Raw genomic sequence first — 20366 nt, 5'->3', positions numbered from 1 at the left:
TCCGACGAGATTTATGGGCTTTTCGATCTGGGTAAGTGTTGTTCTTCCTTCCATTAGACCTTAGCAATGATCTGCTGCTGCTTAAAACCCTGAATATATGTTTGGTAGTGTTTAGGTGCAGATATGCCTTGAGGGAGATTCCCCAGAAAATTTGGAAGTTTAGAACCGTGGCCGTTGGGCCACTTTGAAAGGATTTTTTCGACCATCTCAGGTGGTGTATGGCCCTTGAAACTGGTATGGTCTTGTCCCCTACATTCCTAACTTCAAATTGACTTTTGAATCATTGAATTTGGTTGAGAATCAAGCTCGGAATGAGCTCTGAAAGTTGAGAAGAAAATCTGCCAAAATCTGGGAAGGGAGGTGAGTCGGAGGCGGGGGCAGATGAATCTGGGTTTTTCAGTTTATTTTTTTTTATTTTTAAGAAGATTCAGGTTTTAAAAATAAAAAATAAAAAAATAAAAATTTTGCCACGTGGCACATATTTGGCAGCCACGTCAGTACTTAACGAATCAATGGATGAAAAATATAACGAATATATTATTTTGAAATAAAATAGTATATGAGATCTGAAAGTGAAATGTTTTAAAGATGTTGTATGGGGTTGTAATAGATCTCAAACTTGAGGGGTTACTATGTAATTTACCCTAAAATAAACAATCATTTGACAACTAATTTAATCACATTATTATCTGCGAAAAACCTTTTTTTTTATAACCGGCATTACACGCCTCTTAAGATGTTTTAAACGTGTTTAAAAAATAGAAATTGAATCACATTATTGCTAGCCTATTGTGAGACACTAATTAAAAAAAACATAAAAAAATACTATTAAAATGATGAAAATGCCTCTGCCTTATTTGATGCATTATTTTGGATGCCTTTGAAGTTTTTCGTCTTGGGGGCATTTTTGTTCAAATATTGTTGTTGAGGCTTGATAACACCAAAATCACTATTCACTTTCCATTGACTTTATATATAGATTAGTGAAGACCCAAGCATGTAGGTTTTTCATGGGATTGGAAAAGTGGCATTATTTATGTATTTATTTTCCATTTTTTATGTTCAAATTTGTTTTTTTCTTTAAACATTTTTCAAAAGAGGGAGAGAAATTGGATTTGGCGAAACTAGGGAGAATTTGGGTGGTTAAGAAATCAGAGTTGAGGGGTCGTATGAAATTATTTTGTTCAAAAACTACAAGTTAAGAGAAAGAAAATTATTATTAGCACTTTAAAAATCTAATTTTACACTCCTCATATTCTTTCTAATTATAAAAAATTTAGAATGCAAATTGAGTTTTAAAGTCACTTTGTCACGAATATTTACAATCAAGACTTAAGTGGTCAAGTTCAAGTCAATGGGACTGCATTTGTTTCACCTTCTTAGTTATGTTTAAGACTAAGCAATATATGAATTGTAAAGCTTTTAATGACCGTATAGCCACCGCTAACTGTGTAAGTTTCAGTTTTGGAGACTTCAAAGCATGACCCAAGTCTAATGGCGGTTGCATTAAGGGACTCAAGTCACCCAGAAGCTCTGATATGTCGTTGTGACAACATCTGAGGACCACCCAAGTTTAGGCATGTAGTGGAGGAAAAGAGTGTAGCGGTGGACCGGCAGCTGCATGTTCTGCAAATTATTATCGAAGGAGATGAAGATTATTTTGTTTTTCAAAAGACTTGGCCAAAACTAAGTCATTTTAAGTCAAACCATTTGAAACAAAATAGTTAAAAGTAAGTTTCTTATTAAACCACGTTACGAAAACCCTTTTTAATTCAAAATAAATAAATAAATAAATAATTTCTATTCTCTTGCCTCGTACTTGAGATTTCCACCCAGTCCGGATGGATGTTAAGGAGCTTGAAGGATTAAATGCGGATGTCACCCCACCGTCATCCCCCCACAACATCGTATGTGCCGACGTTGGCATGAGACACATGGTAGCCAATGAGGAACGATGGGCCACACTCCCGAAATCAACGGCGGAGAGATGTTGAAAGAGATAGGGCTGGGGTCAAATACCCTACTCATTCTTTCAATTCTGATTGTTCTATAAAAAAATTTCAGGTATCAAAATGAAAGGCTCAGATTCGATCAAACCGGGTCATGCGCATGACCCAGATGCCAGTTTGGGTCAATTTGGGCCCAACAACACCGGAAAGTAGGCGCATCCCAAACGTCCTCCTTAAACCCTAAACCAGTGAAATCCTTTCCTTCCCCCACTCTCTTCGATCACCGACTCTCCGAGTCACAGACCAGTGACAGCCCCATTTTCCATTATGGATCCGACCTTGCTGGACCGCAAACTATGTCCGCCTCGATGCTTATGGAGCGTCCGAGACAGTTCTCCAAGCTTTTCTCAGGCTCATTCTGACCCGACCCATGGGCGGCGGGCCTCGGACCTTCACGGGCACCGTCAGCAAGTGGAAATGGAAGCGCATGCACGAAAAGCGAGCCAAAGAGGAAGGGAAAAGCCTTTTAGACCAAGAGAAACAGTTAGACGAGGCCCGCCTCCGCTCCCAAATTCGGGCTGTTTTCGGGTTCTGAAACCGGGCATAACCCGATGAACCCGAACATGCACCTGAAGGCACTTGCCGATCGGTTCATGAAGGAAGGCGCAGAAGATTTGTGGAACGAAAAAGACAGGCCGATTGTTGAACCGCCCCCGTCGATTCGACCGGACGGAACGACGAGATCGATTGCGGCGCCGCCACCGCTGGACGTGAGGAGGTGATATCGAAAGGTTGTGATTTGGCGGGAAAGAGGGACAGTGTAAATTTGAGTAATTTGGGTGGCAATTATGGTGGGAGTAGGAACTACTCGGCGTAGAGTCGATGGTGATTTCGGAGAAATGATAGTTCTTCCGACGACTCGGATTTTGATTCGGACGGTGAGTTTGTACAGCCGTTTTCGAATGAGAATTCGAAATTTGGGAGAAATGTGATGAGATTTGGGAGTAGTGCTTGATTGGGAAAGTATGATATGAAGATCAGTAAGAGGAGAATGCCCCTTAATTCACTGGATAACGAAAATGACTGCCTACATATCCTGGGAAGGAGAATTAAATCACTGGTGTAGTATTTAGAAAGATGATACTATGTAAGTTTTACATTGAGGATCATCTATGACAAATATGGTGGGGCGTTAAAGAGATCGGTTCTTCACGGACTTGTCTTGGCGCAGGCTACGGTGTTCAAATTCCTAGTAGTACGCCTAAGCTTGGGGATATTCCACTTTTTGGTAATCGGAGTTCCATCCATATGCTGCAAATTGTAGGTTCATTTCCTTCCTACTCCGACGACTATGTCTAATCCGTCCCAGTTTGTTCTGAGCTTGCCTTCTCTTGGTACTTTGTGTTCTTGAAGACTTCTCTGAAGACCACTTCTCTTAGAACCATATCTCCAACTTGAAGGCTTTGAGGTTTAATGCCTTTGTTGTAGTACAACTGAATATGCTGTTGATAGGTGGCAATCGCATTCTTTGCGTTTCTTGGCAAAGTCAAGGTCGGACTTGAAGATTCCGTCGTTCTCCAATGTGGTTTGTTCTTGAGTATAAAAGTTAGGCATGATGATAACTTGGACTGGGAATGATGGCTTTTGTCCCATAGGCCATGGAGAATGGGGTTTCCCTAGTTGCTTTTCGAACAGTTGTGCGATAGTGCCTATAGAAATCCAGGCAACTCATATGTCCACTTGCTTTTCTTTACAAGTCTATTCTTTAAGCATCGCAGGATAGTCTTGTTTAAGGCCTCTACTTGCATGTTGGCTATGTATTAAATACATGTAATTATTTTAGCCAAATCCACAAAGAAACTGAAGACGTGGCAAAGAAGAAATTCAACTAAAACACCCAAATGACTGAAGACGTAGCAAATGTTGGTTGAGTTGTCACCTAAAACAAGAGATTTATAATTGAAACTTCATTAAAACTTGACATATATTTTTATTAAGAACACATTGTGCTTAGGAGTACATGTCACATGTGCATACAAATATATTAAGAGACGAAAAATAGACCAATTATTTCACAATTTCAAATTTTCATTCGAAGGTTGACAATTCAGTCTGTTCGAAGAAAAGGCCAGAAACTCCATTATCAGGCAGCAAAGCCAGCTTCACAGGACCTTTTGCAGCTTCTTCAGTTGTGAAGACTCCAGTGTGATTGTTTATGTCCGTGTCAGTAAAACCCGGACACACGGCGTTGATAGCAATTTTGTTGGAATACTTCTTAGCCAAAACTCTTGTATAAGCATTCAGAGCGGCTTTGGATACAGTGTAGGCAGAGAAATTGGTTGGCCAGCTTTTGGCTTCAACCAAATTCTGCTTCACATCCTCCAAAAATCCCTCAACAAGGTTGTCCACTTTCTCTTCTGTGAGGCTATCACCATCTACTAGCTCCTTCTTCGCTTTCTCGTTTGGAATAACCTAAAAAAATTGAAAAATTAATTCGATAATGTGATGTTATCTTGCATCTTATGTTATGTTGTCATTCTAACAATATGAATGGGAGATTTGAGACAAGGGTTTCGGACGTGTACCCTTAGTTGTCCCAATTGGGAGGAGACATTGACGATCCTTGCCGAGTCGGATTGTTGAAGGAGTGGAATGAGTGCTTCCGTGAGTTGCTTAATTCCATAGTAGTTTGTTTTTAAGCAATCCCCTGCTGTCTCATAGGTTTGTTTTAGGACTTGATTCTTATTTCCTGCTTTGGGACCTATAAGCTGCATGATCATTTGCTCTTGTGAATATGATGTGTATTATAGAGTAATGTTCACTAAAGTTGATCTACGTATTTCGATCTATTTTCTAACATCTTATTTTCACGGTCGAGGTCCTTGGTTTGCATATTATTTATTATGTATATGGTTGTCTGAATTTGTATGCCTTTCCGTGTGTAGATTCATCCTACACGAGAGAGGGTACTAGATTGTTGACGGACATTGTTAGAGTTTTCAACAACTTACATCATCAGGCCCAATTGCTAACTTCTCTTTGTCATCTGTGAGGAATACGGATCCGATAACTGCTGCATTATTTACCTACAATATGAAGAAAATATTTATATACTATAACCAACAGATTATATATATTTTTAACAGGACGTCCGCCACTCTTAATTACTTGAGCTACAAGCCTACAAGCCATTTAGAAATGCATAGAAATAAGCTAGAGAAATTACCAAAATGTCAAGTTTTCCAAGTTGAGTTTTGAGAAATTCAGCCAGAGAGGCAATGCTAGATGGGTCAGTTACATCAAGCTGATGAAATACCACATCAGAGAGGCCATAAGAAGCCTTCAATTTCTCAACGGCTTCTGTTCCCCTCCTCACATCTCTTGCAGTTAACACCACCCCAACTCCATTAGCTGCTAATTGCCTGCTAATCTCAAATCCAATCCCTTTGTTGCCTCCAGTAACAACCGCAATCCTATGGAAAAAAAAACCAAAATTAACATAACATTACTCAAATCATGACTAATCCGGAACTGTTCTCAGCAGTTAACACTCCAAAATAATCATTCATTCACTTGTCTCAAGAACGAATAAACGAAAGATTGATGTACCTCTTAGACCCGAAACTGATTTCTGCCATTTTTGTCGTCGACTTGGATGTGGATGATAAATTTCAGATGGTTTACAAGGACTTCAATTGTATGTGCTTCACTGCTCGGTGTTCTTGGTCTGTATTTATAGTCAATCGGCTATTGATTTGTCAAAGTTGGTCCAATCAATGAGTCGGTACCGGTCACGTATGCCATGACATAATATGATATTTCCACTTTTACTGTTCTAATTAATCTAATTCTTAATAATGAATATATACATTTCAAACACTTTCAATTACTTTTTGAGTTGAACATGTATTATTTTGGAGGACAAAAAAAATTTGAACTCAGAATCTGTTACAACTTTAGAAGAAAAATATCGTTCTGCTTTCATATTTACAAGCTAACGAACTAGTTGGTAATTTATTATTCGTCATTGACATGTCAATTCAGTTTAGTCGTGTGTTTAAAGAAAAACTTGATATGCATTGTTATTAATTTTTTAAAACAGTAATTAGTGGGCTGATAATTGTTTTACATCGACATGACATTATAATTTCATTTGTAAGTGGTCTTCAACACGATTTTCGTTCCCTCTTTCTTTGTTTGTTTGCATGATGCGGATGAGTTGCACGAAGATGTTTGACGAAGATATATATGTAAGATGCAAAATCCTCGAAAGAGGGCCAGATTCATTCAAATTTCAAGAAATTAATGAAGACCCAAGCATGTAGGTTTTCCATGGGATTGGACAAGTACAAGGTAGCATTATTTATGTATTTATTTTCCTTTTTTTTTGTTCAAAACTATTTTTTAAAAATATTTTTCAAATGAGAGAGACAAATTGGATTTGGCGAAACTGGGGAGAATTTGTGGTTAAGAAATTAGGGTTAAGGGGTCGGATGCATTATTTTCGATCTAAGAACTATAAGGTAAGGGAATAGTTACTAATACTCTAAAAATTTCATCCCGTAAACAAAAAAAGGAATAGTACTCTAAAAAATTTCAATTTAAGAACTATAAGTTAAGGGAATAATTACTAGTACTCTAAACAGAAAAAAAATGAACACACTGTAAAACTTTTTAAATAGATAAAAGTCATGCATAAAATAATTCAAAAACTGAATTAAAAGCGCTATTAGAGTAAGTAATTATTGTCACGATTAACCATAAATGGATTGTATATGAAGTGTAAAATAGATTTTGTTAGGAAATAAATAGTATTGGTCAATGAAGTAAATAAATAAAAAACATACATGGGCTAATAGTGAGATGAATATAAAAATAAATGAAATACAGGGAATAATTGGTTTGTTCCACATGAGCTACCTAGGCTATAGCCCAAGGTAGCCTCGTACTTGGCTCCGCCGTTGGTTAAAAGCGATAGAGCTGGATCGAATACTTTAGAATTCGTTTGAATATACTTTTAAAATAACCAAAAACGTTTTTAAAGAAAATATTTTTAGCTTCATTTGCTTGTTCTATAAATATTCATCACAGCCGCTGATTTTCAGGTATCAAAACGAAAGGCTCAGATTCGATCAAACCGGGTCATGCGCACGACCCAGATGCCAGTTTGGGCAACAACACCGGAAAGTAGGAGCATCCCAAACGTCTTCCTTAAACCCTAAACCAGTAAAACCCTTTCCATTGGTGGATCCGACCCTGCTGGACCGCAAACTATGTCCGCCTCGATGCTTATGGAGTGTCCGAGACAGTTCTCCAAGCTTCTCTGCAGGCTCATTCTGACCCGACCTATGGACAGCAAGCCCGACCCGTTTTCGAGTACTGGAACCGGGCACAACCCGATGAACCCGAACCAGCACCTGAAGGCACTTGTCGATCGGTTCATGAAGGAAGGCGCAGAAGATTTGTGGAACGAAAAGGACGGGCCGATTGTTGAACCGCTCCCGTCGGTTCAACCGGACGGAACGACGAGATCGATTGCGGCGCCGCCGCTGGACCTGAGGAAGCTGATATCGAAAGGTCGTGATTTGGCGGGAAAGAGGGACAGTGTAAATTTGAGTAATTGGGGTTGTTTGGATCAAAACTTGATTTTTGGCCCAAGGATGGAGTCGGCCCAAAAGGAGGCCTGGAGGAATAGAAGATCAAAGCCCGGCCAAAACTTGGGAAAGCAGGAAAGGGCCTTTTCTGACTTGATACAATTCACAAAGGCCACTTGCCTACCTACCCAAGGACCAAGTGGTGTAGACTGATCAGACTGCACAGCCCATAAAGTACTTTATGGGGGCATTACATGTAATAAAACTGATGAGTCATCACCCTCAGACCGCATTCGGGCAAAGCTGTTGCTACAGGAGCCAAACCAAGTCGTCTATAAAAGAGGAAGAGAAGACAAAGACAAGGACACTCAATCAAACAAACAAAAGCACAAACTCTGCTAAAAAAGCCAGATTTGCCTTTCAAAACAAAGCTGTAGTCAGCCCAAGCCTTCATCCCCCGCGGGATAGTCTTTTCTCCTAACCTTTGTAATAGCTCTGCTACCTTGTTCAAACTTGTTGTAGTATCGATTCACCTTTTGTATTCTCCCTTCCCCTCTCCCCCTTTAAGCTTTCAGACCCTTGACAGAACTACAAAGATAGGGACCTGCAAGACGATCGACCTTAATTGATAAGGTTTAATCTTGCCCGACCTGCTTTGTTCTGTCTTTGTCTTCTCTTTCTTTAAAGTTTAGCAATATGTTGTATATTTCTAGTTATATGCAAGTTGTTTCTAGCAAAATCATGATGACAAAGCTTTCTCAGTACTTGGATCCGATTTAAATGTATCTTCAGTGTTTAAATCAGATCCAAGTCCTAAGCCCGCATACATGTAAATCTGATTAGTTTAAAAGTCCTTGGCCTCAAAGCATAAAAACGAACTTTATGTGGACTTAACCCATCCACGACAATCCTTGATAAACGAGAAGTCCGAAGTTACTTGGGGCGCAAGTAATCGACCTACCTCCTGGTTTTATTTCTATTATATCATGATTATTATAGAACGCTTAAGTATGGAATGGAGTCTGATAGGAAGCCTCAAGGCCTACACCTAAGGCCCCACAAAGGCACTTATCTGGATTCATTCTATTCTGCGGTCTAAATGGTTTGAGTATAAGAACAGACTCTAATAGGAAGCCTCAAGGCCTACACCTAAGGCCCCACAGAGGCACCTATTTGGGTTCGCTCTACCTCGCAGACTCGGATAATCAGAAATATAATAGTTATCAGACCCCGACAACCATAAAGACCGAATATAATATGCTCAAGTGCTGATTTAGTTTGACAGGAAGCCTCAAGGCCTACACCTAAGGCCTCACAAAGGCGCCTGTTATATCTAACATGGTTCCTCGGGCATATGCATATTCACAACTAAAACTTGACATCCATTCGACATCTGCCATGCTAAAGATGGCAGTGGCACGCCTAAGCACTTCAATGTTAACCTTGATTGTGAGCCTTAAGGCCTACACCTAAGGCCCCACAAAGGCACCTCTCAAAGTTAACGCTGTCCTTCTCTTTCAGCCTTGCCCGAAGAGACTTGCCCGAAGAGTTCTTGCCCGACGAGACTTGCCCGACAAAGCCCGACAGGAAAGCAGAAGCCTGACAGCAGCCCTCAACCGGCGCCGAACCTCCAGGGGAGCTGTGTGCTCGTTGGCCAGGACACGTCCCCTATGGAAATTCCTGCCCCGAACATAGTTTTGGCACGCCCGGTGGGATCTACTAAATCAGAAGATAGAAAAACAGATATGCCAGAAGACTTGCAGACCACGTTATTTCAAATGCTGCAACGCTTGGAGAAAGCCTCCACGGGCTCTAGAAGTGATATGGATGTGGTTCATCCTAAAGGAGAAAGACGTAGGAACAGCCAGCCAGACCGGATGGACGTAATCAGCCCTGCATTTCCCTTTTCAGAGGCCCCTATAAATATGATCAATATGACATGGGCGGAGAAAGGAAAAGGGAAGATTACAAGGGAAGAAGAAGAAAGACTGGCCAAAAAACCTACAGAGAGAATAAACAAACTACCCAAGTATCCAAAGGCTGCCATAATCAAGGGGATGGTTATGTGCAGTAAATGCCAGTGTGAGTGTGAGCTCGAGATTCCCTCGGCTGGAGTCCTCATTGATCACGAGTTAGTCAAGAGGAAGGAAGAAGATGCAAGAAGAGAAGCCCGCGAGAAAAATAAGCAGGCAACAAGGAAGGACACCTCACGAAGCGTTTTTCAACGCTTAGGAGGTGATTCCCAACCCAAGGCTTTGTCAGAAGTGTTTCGAAACCATGAAGCTTCTGACGAGGCAGAAAAAATGGAGGCCACAATCCAAAGAGGTGCAGGTCATCCTCAGAATGGCCAGATGGGGAGGGAAGACAAGAGAACTGATAGGATAGCTAATCCCGGCAGAAAAGGGAATCCTGCCCACCTCAGGCGAAAATGGTATGTAGTCGGGAAGAACGGACAGCCTACCAAACCAATGGGATCCTCTATGATCAGGAGGGTTCAAAGGCAGCATAAGGCCTACATGAACTCTTTGAAGACCCCCACTACCTCCGAAGCCTCAAAAAATCAAAAGTTGGAAAGAGCAACATCTGGAGGTAATGGCCAGCTCCGTTGGCGAAATAAGAAGGAGGTAGAGAAGGCCAATAGCAAAGCAGAGGGGGTAGGGGATCATGTGCCGCAGGTCCAACATCCTGGGAAGTATAGGATCTTGAGAAGAGCTCAAGAAGATCTGATCATGATACCAACTCCTGGATGGAAGCCAGAACCTATTCACATGGGAACTGTTGCAAGACCACTTTCTCTGCCATTGCTGGATCCCTTTGGAGAAGTTCCAAAACAAACGTTGTACGAGGGCATGGATCAACCACAACGGGAGGGGGCACCAGAACCATTACTTCCAGCTGATGCGATGACCTGGTTGGATGAATTTATGGAACAGATTGGGAGCAATAAAGAGGATCTGCCCGAGCCCAGTAATTTCCACATCAACATGGCGTATGTGTTATCCGCCACGTTTGGTGCCAGACCTGATCAGCCTGCTACTATGGAGGGTGATTACTTAACAACGGAGCCAATGATGGCACAAGTCAATGTGGAGATAGCAGAAGAAGAAGAAGAAGACTCGGGCAAGGCTGAGCCCTCAGAAGCATCCAAAGGTGATCCTATGAGGATTTACACAGACGAGATGGTGTTCAGCCGCCCGAGTATTTCGTTGGCCAACCATCTGAAGCCTATATATGTTTCAGCTCACTTGGAAGGTGTACCCTTCAAAAGAATTTTAATTGATGGAGGAGCAGCTGTTAACGTGTTACCGGCCAAGCAGATGAGAAAGATGGGGAAAGGTACGGAAGATCTTATTCCCACGGACCTTACGGTCTCTAGCTTCTCAGGTGCTATCACTAGGACTTATGGGATATTACCTTTGGAGGTGGACTTAGGATCCAAAAAGATAATGCTGGCATTCTTTGTGGTGGACTGCACCTCCACTTACGGAGCTTTACTCGGAAGAGATTGGATCCATCAAAGTTTAGCCATACCTTCCACTCTTCATCAACAAGTGGCTGTATATCATGAGGCGGGTATTGAAGGACCAGGCTTTTGGGAGATAATAGAGGCCGAAACACGGCCGTTCCTCCCCTCGGCCAATGTTGCGGAAGCAAGTTTCTACAATCCCAACGTAGGAATCTTAAAATGTTCAAAAGCTGATAAGAACGGCCGCCCTACCAAGGTGACGGCCTAAAAGCTTTTGGAACAAGGAATGCTCCTTACTAAGGAGGAGTGGGATAGACCCTGTCTCATACCAAATTCCCTACACCATCAATGACTGAACAAAAGAAGAAAGATCAGGTCATGGCAGTCAGATCCCTGATTAAAAGACTGTTGGTATATGGGAAGGGAAGAAGACAAGAAAGGGAGCAGGAAGAGCAAGAATGGCAGGAAGAAGCTTCAACCAGCCAGCATGGAAATAGAGAGGAATCTTGCAGTGAAGAACTGGATAGGGCCATTCAAATGGCCGAGTGCATATATGATCTAGATGGGCCAGACGACTTGCCCGAGAGCCCAGAGTTGGTCGAATTTTTATGTGCAGAACCTAATAAGCCATCACTCGAAGTTCAGGATCCTTTGGAAGTTATTGATCTAGGCACAGAGGAGGATCCAAGACCAATACAGATCAGTGGTTTATTAGGAGCCGAAGATCGGGCCAGGATTATTTGTCTTTTGCAAGAATTCAAAGACTGTTTTGCTTGGCATTATACCGAGATGCCAGGGTTAGATCCAACCTTGGTGGAACATAGAATGCCCATCAAGGAAGGATATAAACCGGTCAAGCAAGCACCACGGAGGATGTCAAAGGAGATAGAAGAGAAGGTCAAAGAAGAGATTGAAAGGCTAGTGAAAGCTGGCTTTATCAGACCAGCCAAATATGTGGAATGGTTGGCCAACATTGTACCCGTTTTGAAAGCTGTAACAAAAGCAGTACAATGTTGTGTCGATTACAGAAATATTAATGGCGCTACGCCAAAGGATGAGTACCCCATGCCCATGGCTGATTTATCCATAGATGCAGTAGCAAAGCATAAAGTTTTATCTTTTATGGATGGAAATGCCGGATATAATCAGATAAAGATGGCTCCAGATGATATTCATAAAACAGCTTTTAGGTGTCCTGGTCATGTGGGGGCATATGAGTATCTGGTCATGCCATTCAGGCTCAAGAATGCTGGCGCAACATATCAAAGGGCAATGAATGCTATTTTTCATGATCTAATTGGCCAGAACATGGAGGTATATATCGACGACATCGTGGTGAAATCTAAAACAGAAGAGCAGCATCTAATAGATCTTAGGCAAGCATTGACAATGATGCGGATCCACAAATTGAAGATGAATCCAAAGAAGTGCGCATTTGGAGTAAGAGCGGGCAACTTCTTGGGATTCTTGGTGCATTAGAGAGGTGTGGAAGTGGACAAAAACAAGGCTCGGGCAATATTGGAGTCACCTCCACCCACTAACAAAGTGCAGCTTCAAAGACTACTAGGCAAGATTAACTTCTTGAGGAGATTCATTGCCAATTTAGCGGGCAAAATCCAGCCGCTAACTCATCTGCTAAGATTGAAAGATAAAGAGAATTTCGAGTGGGGACCGACCCACCAGTAGGCATTTGACAGCATTAAGGCCTATCTAACTTCTCCACCAATGCTGGTACCACCTCAAAGGGGAAAACCCTTGAAGCTGTATATTTCTGCTTCGAAAAAATCAATTGGGAGTTTGCTAGCTCAAAATAATGAAGGTGGAAAGGAGCAGGCCGTATACTAGCTCAGCAGAATTTTGACCGAGGTAGAAACAAGATATTCTCCGGTAGAGAGATTGTGTTTGGCTCTATATTTCACTGCTAGCAAGCTAAGGCATTATATGTTACCTTGTCACGTGCACATCATTGCCAAAACAAATGTGATAAAGTACATGTTGTCAAAACCTATGCTAGCAGGAAGGATTGAGAAGTGGATTCTAGCACTGTCAGAATTCAGCTTTCAATATGTACCCCAAAGGGCAGTCAAAGGCCAGGCAATTGCTGATTTTTTGACCGAGCATCAGGAACCTCAAAGTGAGGTAATCAATATCCCAGGAAGTTTGGAGGTTACTAGCGTTTGGATCCCACCAAGAGGTGATGTTTCGGGCAAAGAAGATTGGATCCAGCAAGAGATAAGAAGAGTAACGGGCCTCTGGATTACTCCTTGGAAGCTGTATTTCGATGGATCCCACACTCAGAAGGCTGCAGGGGCTAGGATTGCGATTATAAATCCTCAGGGGGTTTATCATTATTACTCATTCCTGCTCGATTACCAGGAAAATACTAATAATCGGGCAGAGTATGAGGCATTGATTATTGGTCTAGAAATCCTGTTGGATTTGGGGGCAGCAGAAGTAGAAGTCTTTGGTGATTCAGAGTTGGTAATAAACCAGCTAAATGGCGAGTTCAAGTGTAGACATATCACTATGGCGGGGTACTATATGGCAGCAACACAATTGTTGAGTTTCTGGGAATCTGAGATATCGGTCAATCATATTCCTAGGGGATCTAACTTAGCAGCCAATGAAATGGCGCAACTAGCCTCAGGAGTGCCAATACAGGAAAGAAAGTATGGCGTGGAAGTTGAGATCCAAACAAGAAACCTTCCTTCCATTTTAGATAGGGGATTTAGTTTGGATGTAATGGTTCTAGAAACCAAGATGGAAGATTGGAGGGCACCCATTATTCATCATTTGAAGGATCCCTCTTCACCTACAAGTAAGAAGAATAGGCAGTAAGCAACCAAATATGTCTTATGGGCGAAGAACCTGCTAAGAAAAACCCCAGATGGATTACTGTTAAAATGCTTAGGCTAGGAAGAATCCATGAGAGTGATGGCTGAAGTACATGAGGGAATATGTGGAGCACATCAAGCAGGGACAAAGATGAGATGGCTACTCAGAAGGTACGGTTATTTCTGGCCCGACATGGAAAAAGACTGCAAGTCTTATGCTCGCGGTTGTGAAGAATGTCAAAGGCATGGACCTCTCCAACACGTGCCTTCAGTACCTTTGAATCCAGTGGTCAAGCCTTGGCCGTTCCGAGGATGGGCGATGGACTTCATCGGGCAAATTTATCCAGCTTCCAGTAAAGGGCATACTTTTATAATTGTAGCAACAGATTACTTCACTAAGTGGGTGGAAGCATCAGCAGTAAAATCCATAACTTCCACCGTAGTCAAGAATTTTATCGAGACCAAGATCTTGCACAGATATGGGGTACCCGAGACTATAGTGACGGACCGTGGGCCATCTTTTATTTCAAAAGAAGTCGAGGAGTTTGCAAGCAAGTACAAGATAAAGATGATCCAATCCAGTCTGTACTACCCTCAGTCAAATGGGCATGCTGAAGCTAGTAACAAGATCCTGGTCAACATTATTAAAAGAATGGTGATAGATAGTCCAGAAAAGTGGCATGAGATGTTGGGGAACACGTTGTGGGCATACAGGACTTCCAAAAGAGCGGGGACATGCACAACTCCTTATGCCTTGACGTTCGGGCAAGATGCAGTGCTCCCCATGGAGATCAACGTCAGTTCCGTAAGAATTCAAAACCAATTTGGGTTACATAGTGCAGAATATATCGAAGCCATGTGTCAAGGTATTGAAGACCTGGATGCAGCCCGAATTGAAGCCTTGAACCAGATTCAAGAAGGAAAGATGGCTGTTGCCCGAGCTTATAACAAGAAGGTGAAGGTAAAGTCTTTCAAAGAAGGAGATTTAGTATGGAAAACAGTCCTCCCGCTGGGAGCTCAGCTTCGGGGTTTTGGAAAGTGGAGCCCGACATGGGAAGGTCCTTTCATTATGAGCCGAGTCTTAAATAAAGGAGGATACTACTTAGCGGACCTCGAAGGAAATGGGCAGAAACATCCCATCAATGTTAGATTCTTAAAGAAATATTGTCCTACATTATGGGATGTTAGGGATTGTTACATTGAAGAGGGGGCAGAGTGAAGCGAGCTTTGGGAATCTCATATGCAGTGTTTTTTGGTCATCAAACATTCAAAGAAGGCAGAAAGACAGAAATTGCTAAAATAGTATTTATTTCATGTCGACAAATTGATGAAATTTACAGAGTTCCAATCCTATGTATTACATTTGATTCTCTCTGAATATGGTGGTGTCTTCAGCTGGTTTCCCGATGTCTTCATGGATGGAACTCAATCGGGTGATCGGGTTGTGCGACCAACATGGGCCTGGTAGAGGATCCTCCGACGGGGCTGTCACCATATGTGATGGTGAAGCCCAACTTATCGCCGCAGCTTGCGGGAAGATAAACCATCAAGAGGAAGCCGCCTGACCAAGGGTGTTGGAGATAGAGGGGCGGCTGACCAAGGGTGTTGGAAATAGCAGTCATCGGATAAAACCTCATTTTCTCACGAAAGGGGAGTTTTAGGAAACTCCACTCAAAACCTGAGGAACCCATTTCTCAGTTGCTAAGAGAAGACAAAAAACGCTCAAAATGGATGGAAGTTGAAGACCAGAGCCAAAGGGAATTTGGTAGTTTGATAGGAGAAGTCCCGAGCTAGATTTTATAGGGCTCAAAGGGCAGTTCAAGGGTCGTGAGAAAAGCAAGGGGCACCTGAAGCACCAATTCCCAAGGACGGATATGCATGCATGCGGGTATTCAATCAATGTCGACGCTTGGGATTCCAACCTTCACATCAATTGAAGGGGGCATTGTTTGGATCAAAACTTGATTTTTGGCCCAAGGATGGAGTCGGCCCAAAAGGAGGCCTGGAGGAATAGAAGATCAAAGCCCGGCCGAAACTTGGGAAAGCAAGAAAGGGTCTTTTCTGACTTGATACAATTCACAAAGGCCACTTGCCTACATACCCAAGGACCAAGTGGTGTAGACTGATCAGACTGCACAGCCCATAAAGTACTTTATGGGGGCATTACATGTAATAAAACTGATGAGTCATCACCCTCAGACCGCATTCGGGCAAAGCTGTTGCTACAGGAGCCAAACCAAGTCGTCTATAAAAAGAGGAAGAGAAGACAAAGACAAGGACACTCAATCAAACAAACAAAAGCACAAACTCTGCTCAAAAAGCCAGATTTGCCTTTTAAAACAAAGCTGCAGTTAGCCCAAGCCTTCATCCCCCGCGGGATAGTCTTTTCTCCTAACCTTTGTAATAGCTTTGCTACCTTGTTCAAACTTGTTGTAGTATCGATTCACCTTTTGTATTCTCCCTTCCCCTCTCCCCCTTTAAGCTTTCAGACCCTTGACAGAACTACAAAGATAGGGACCTGCAAGACGATCGGCCTTAATTGATAAGGTTTAATCTTGCCCGACCTGCTTTGTTCTGTCGTTGTCTTCTCTTTCTTTAAAGTCTAGCAATATGTTGTATATTTCTAGTTATATGCAAGTTGTTTCTAGCAAAATCATGATGACAAAGCTTTCTCAGTACTTGGATCCGATTTAAATGTATCTTCAGTGTTTAAATCAGATCCAAGTCCTAAGCCCGCAGGCATGTAAATCTGATTAGTTTAAAAGTCCTTGGCCTCAAGGCATAAAAAGGAACTTTATGTGGACTTAACCCATCCACGACAATCCTTGATAAACGAGAAGTCCGAAGTTACTTGGGGCGCAAGTAATCGACCTACCTCCTAGTTTTATTTCTATTATATCATGATTATTATAGAACGCTTAAGTATGGAATGGAGTCTGATAGGAAGCCTCAAGGCCTACACCTAAGGCCCCACAAAGGCACTTATCTGGATTCATTCTATTCTGCGGTCTAAATGGTTTGAGTATAAGAACGGACTCTAATAGGATGCCTCAAGGCCTACACCTAAGGCCTCACAGAGGCACCTATTTGGGTTCGCTCTACCTCGCAGACTCGGATAATCAGAAATATAATAGTTATCAGACCCCGACAACCATAAAGACCGAATATAATATGCTCAAGTGCTGATTTAGTTTGACAGGAAGCCTCAAGGCCTACACCTAAGGCCTCACAAAGGCGCCTGTTATATCTAACACGGTTCCTCGGGCATATGCATATTCACAACTAAAACTTGACATCCATTCGACATCTGCCATGCTAAAGATGGCAGTGACACGCCTGAGCACTACAATGTTAACCTTGATTGTGAGCCTTAAGGCCTACACCTAAGGCCCCACAAAGGCACCTCTCAAAGTTAACGCTGTCCTTCTCTTTCAGCCTTGCCCGAAGAGACTTGCCCGAAGAGTTCTTGCCCGACGAGACTTGCCCGACAAAGCCCGACAGGAAAGCAAAAGCCAGACAGCAGCCCTCAACCGGTGCCGAACCTCCAAGGGAGCTGTGTGCTCGTTGGCCAGGAAACGTCCCCTACGGAAATTCCTGCCCCGAACAGGGGTGGCAATTATGTTGGGAGCAGGAACTACTCGTCGCAGAGTCGAGGGCGATTTCGGAGAAATGATAGTTCTTCCGACGACTCGAATTTGATTCGGACGGTGAGTCCGTACAGCCGTTTTCGAAATAGAATTCGAAATTTGGGAGAAATGTGATGAGATTTGGGAGTAGTGCTTGATTGGGAAAGTATGATATGAAGATCATTAAGAGGAGAGTGCCCCTTAATTCACTGGATGACGAAAATGATTTCCAACAGCAGGTGGAGGTGATCCGAAGCGAGCTCAATAAGAAAAAAGCCGTTGACATCGAAAGAGAGGAGAGCGAAAAGGAGGAGTCAATTCTTAGCGAGAAGAGGTATGCAAGTAATGTGCTTTGGTTGGTTGCATGTGGAACATTTGTGTTAACATGCTGAAAAGTTCGTCTTTGATGAGTTAAATGTTTGTCTTCTGATTGGTAATTCGTTTGGTTATCGGCGTTTGGCAGATTTGATGAGTGTGGTATATCTCCATTGACAGTCAAGGCACTCACTTCTGCCGGGTATGTTAAAATGACAAGGGTTTTTGTTCTTATCCTCTGTCCCACAAGAGAACTCGCAAGTCAGATAGCTGCAGAGACAAAAGTTTTGTTGCGGTACCATGATGGCATAGGCATGCAAACACTAGTTGGAGGCACGTGATTCAAAGAAGACCAGAAACGTCTGGAATCAAATCCATGCCAGGTTTGTACACTCGATGAAGCGGGCCACTTACTAGACCTAGGATTTCGAAAGGATATAGAGAAAATTGTTGAGTGTTTGCCTCGTCAAAGGCAGTCCTTGCTCTTTACTGCAACACTTCCAAAAGAGGTTTGGCTATCCTTTATACTTCAACACCGAAGCCTAAAGTAGCTTTTTATTTGTTACTGTAAACACTTGGTATGTTTTACTGAGTGAAACCACCACAAGCCAGATTTTTCTTGATTACAAATGTGCAGGTTCGCCGAGTATCACAGCTTGTTTTGCAAAAGGACCATATTTTCGTTGACACAGTGGGTTTAGGTTCTGTTGAAACTCATGCTAAGGTGTATATAACAGTCACCAGTTGGCTAGTTTTCATGATGGGAATTATGCTAAAACTTTTACATCTCTGTTCAGCCTTATAACGTGGAGAGTACTGGTACCATTTCAATTACTCTATTATTGATGATTGAAATAGTTCTGATAGTACCTGAATCATAAAATCTGACAACGGGTGTCATGATGTCATGATCCTATCTTGTCTTGTGAATGCAGGTTAAGCAATCATGTTTTGTTGCGCCACATGAATTACATTTCCAAATAGTGCACCAGCTTCTGATGGAACATATCTCAGAGTCACCTGATTATAAGGTTTGGTGTTATGGCTTTCTGGATTCAAATGTTTGGTTGTATTTTCTGTGCATGAGGTCTAACATTAAACATTTCAGGTTATTGTTTTCTGTGCATGAGGCCTCAACTCTATCAAAGTCGTCTCTGAGGAATTCAGGGTATTGAAACGACTGATTCTTGTTACCTCTGATGTATCGGCATGTGGAATGACCTATCCTGATGTGACCTTGGTCATTCAGATATTTGCAGCTCAAGAGAAATATTACTTCATGTTTTGCTTATAGGTTGAACCTTAATAATAGAACTGACATGTGAACTGTTAATATTTCTAACATTCATATGTCCTAACCACAAAACATAGGAGGTCGCTCAGGTGGGTTCAAATTAATTTATTAGATTTACATGGCAACCTTGGGCCCAATTTTTACAGTATGGTACCTACGTTGTGTATAATGTCATCGTTTATGTTTAAGGTACTTGCATCACCTCCTTCAATTGTTTTCTTTGCTTTATGTTAGTTCATGCTGCACCTGAATCACATTATTTAGTTCAGAAGAGCTCACGGTTCTGAAATTGAAGTTCTTAAAGCAGTGTTCTCTTTTCATGGTCCAACGATTAATTAAAATAATTTATTGGTTCAATTTGTATCCTTAGTTCGGTTTCAGTTTTCTGGAAATAGCAGTATCTTAATCCCAGTGATGATCGGGTATTTATCAAACAATTCCCATATTTGTGGTATCGATAGCTTGGTATCTGCTTGTAGCTCGTAGGTTTTCAGTACCTTGTTTGAATTATTTGTAATGCTTGGAACTTGCTTATTCTCTTAGATTGACAACTCGATGACCAAGATTGACACTAGCATCAAAGAATCAGCATTTCATGCTTGGCTTGGGTATTATAACTCGATCAGGGAGACTGGCAGGGATAAGACCACACTTGTTGAGCAAGCCAACAAATTTTGTGAGTCAATTGGTTTTTAAAAACCTCCTACTCTCTTTAGAAAGACAGCCTTGAAGATGGGTTTGAAAGACATACCTGGCATAAGAATACGAAAGTAGGGCGTAATTTGGAACACGGAAAAGCAACCTGGTGATTGAGCGGCGGGAACAGAATGACAAGAAGTCAAGGATCTTCATCGTATTCTCGTTTAACGTCGCTAAAACAGGTTCACCCAGTTCAAGTTGTTATTTCACTTGAAAATTGTCTTAGGTGAACGCCTGGTATAGAACTGGTGTGAGGTCTGTATTGTTAACATTTGAATTATAATGTAAAGCTGCATTTTCTTCCTTCCTATACTCTTGTATGTAAAAACGATTGCAATGACAGTTTTAACCCTATACATAAATCTAGCAGAAGTTTACTCTTATCAAGAATAAAACTATTTAGTTCCTAGGCTGGTGTGTGAGCCTTAGGATTGGTAATTGCAGGGAGATTCTTAGGTATAACCGGAGATATGTCTACGTGGTAAGCACACATGACCGTGATAATAGATATACATTATAAAATCTTTTGTACTTGTAACATGTTTACATGCATAAAGGCCGACTAAGAATGAATTACTAGGAAGAGAAA

General features: G+C 41.9%; 1 protein-coding gene and 1 pseudogene across 1 annotated transcript; one reads left to right on the top strand and one right to left on the bottom strand.

Annotated features, from left to right (window-relative positions):
• Positions 1–1957: 1957 nt before the first annotated feature.
• Positions 1958–20071, top strand: LOC126625490 (probable DEAD-box ATP-dependent RNA helicase 48; annotated as a pseudogene).
• On the bottom strand, positions 3902–5712 carry LOC126627455 (salutaridine reductase-like). Its single transcript, XM_050297017.1, has 5 exons — positions 5559–5712; positions 5176–5422; positions 4961–5035; positions 4535–4717; positions 3902–4421 (listed from the first exon to the last, which is right to left on the bottom strand). The coding sequence occupies exons 1-5, from the start codon at positions 5585–5587 to the stop codon at positions 4038–4040; spliced, it is 918 nt and encodes a 305-aa protein (XP_050152974.1). The 5' UTR covers positions 5588–5712; the 3' UTR covers positions 3902–4037.
• Positions 20072–20366: the final 295 nt, after the last annotated feature.

The sequence above is a fragment of the Malus sylvestris genome, chromosome 6, assembly GCF_916048215.2.
Source record: "Malus sylvestris chromosome 6, drMalSylv7.2, whole genome shotgun sequence".
Classification (NCBI taxonomy): Eukaryota; Viridiplantae; Streptophyta; class Magnoliopsida; order Rosales; family Rosaceae; genus Malus; species Malus sylvestris.
The sequence above is the reverse complement of the archived record's forward strand: the minus strand, read 5'-3'. Positions and strand labels throughout refer to the sequence as shown.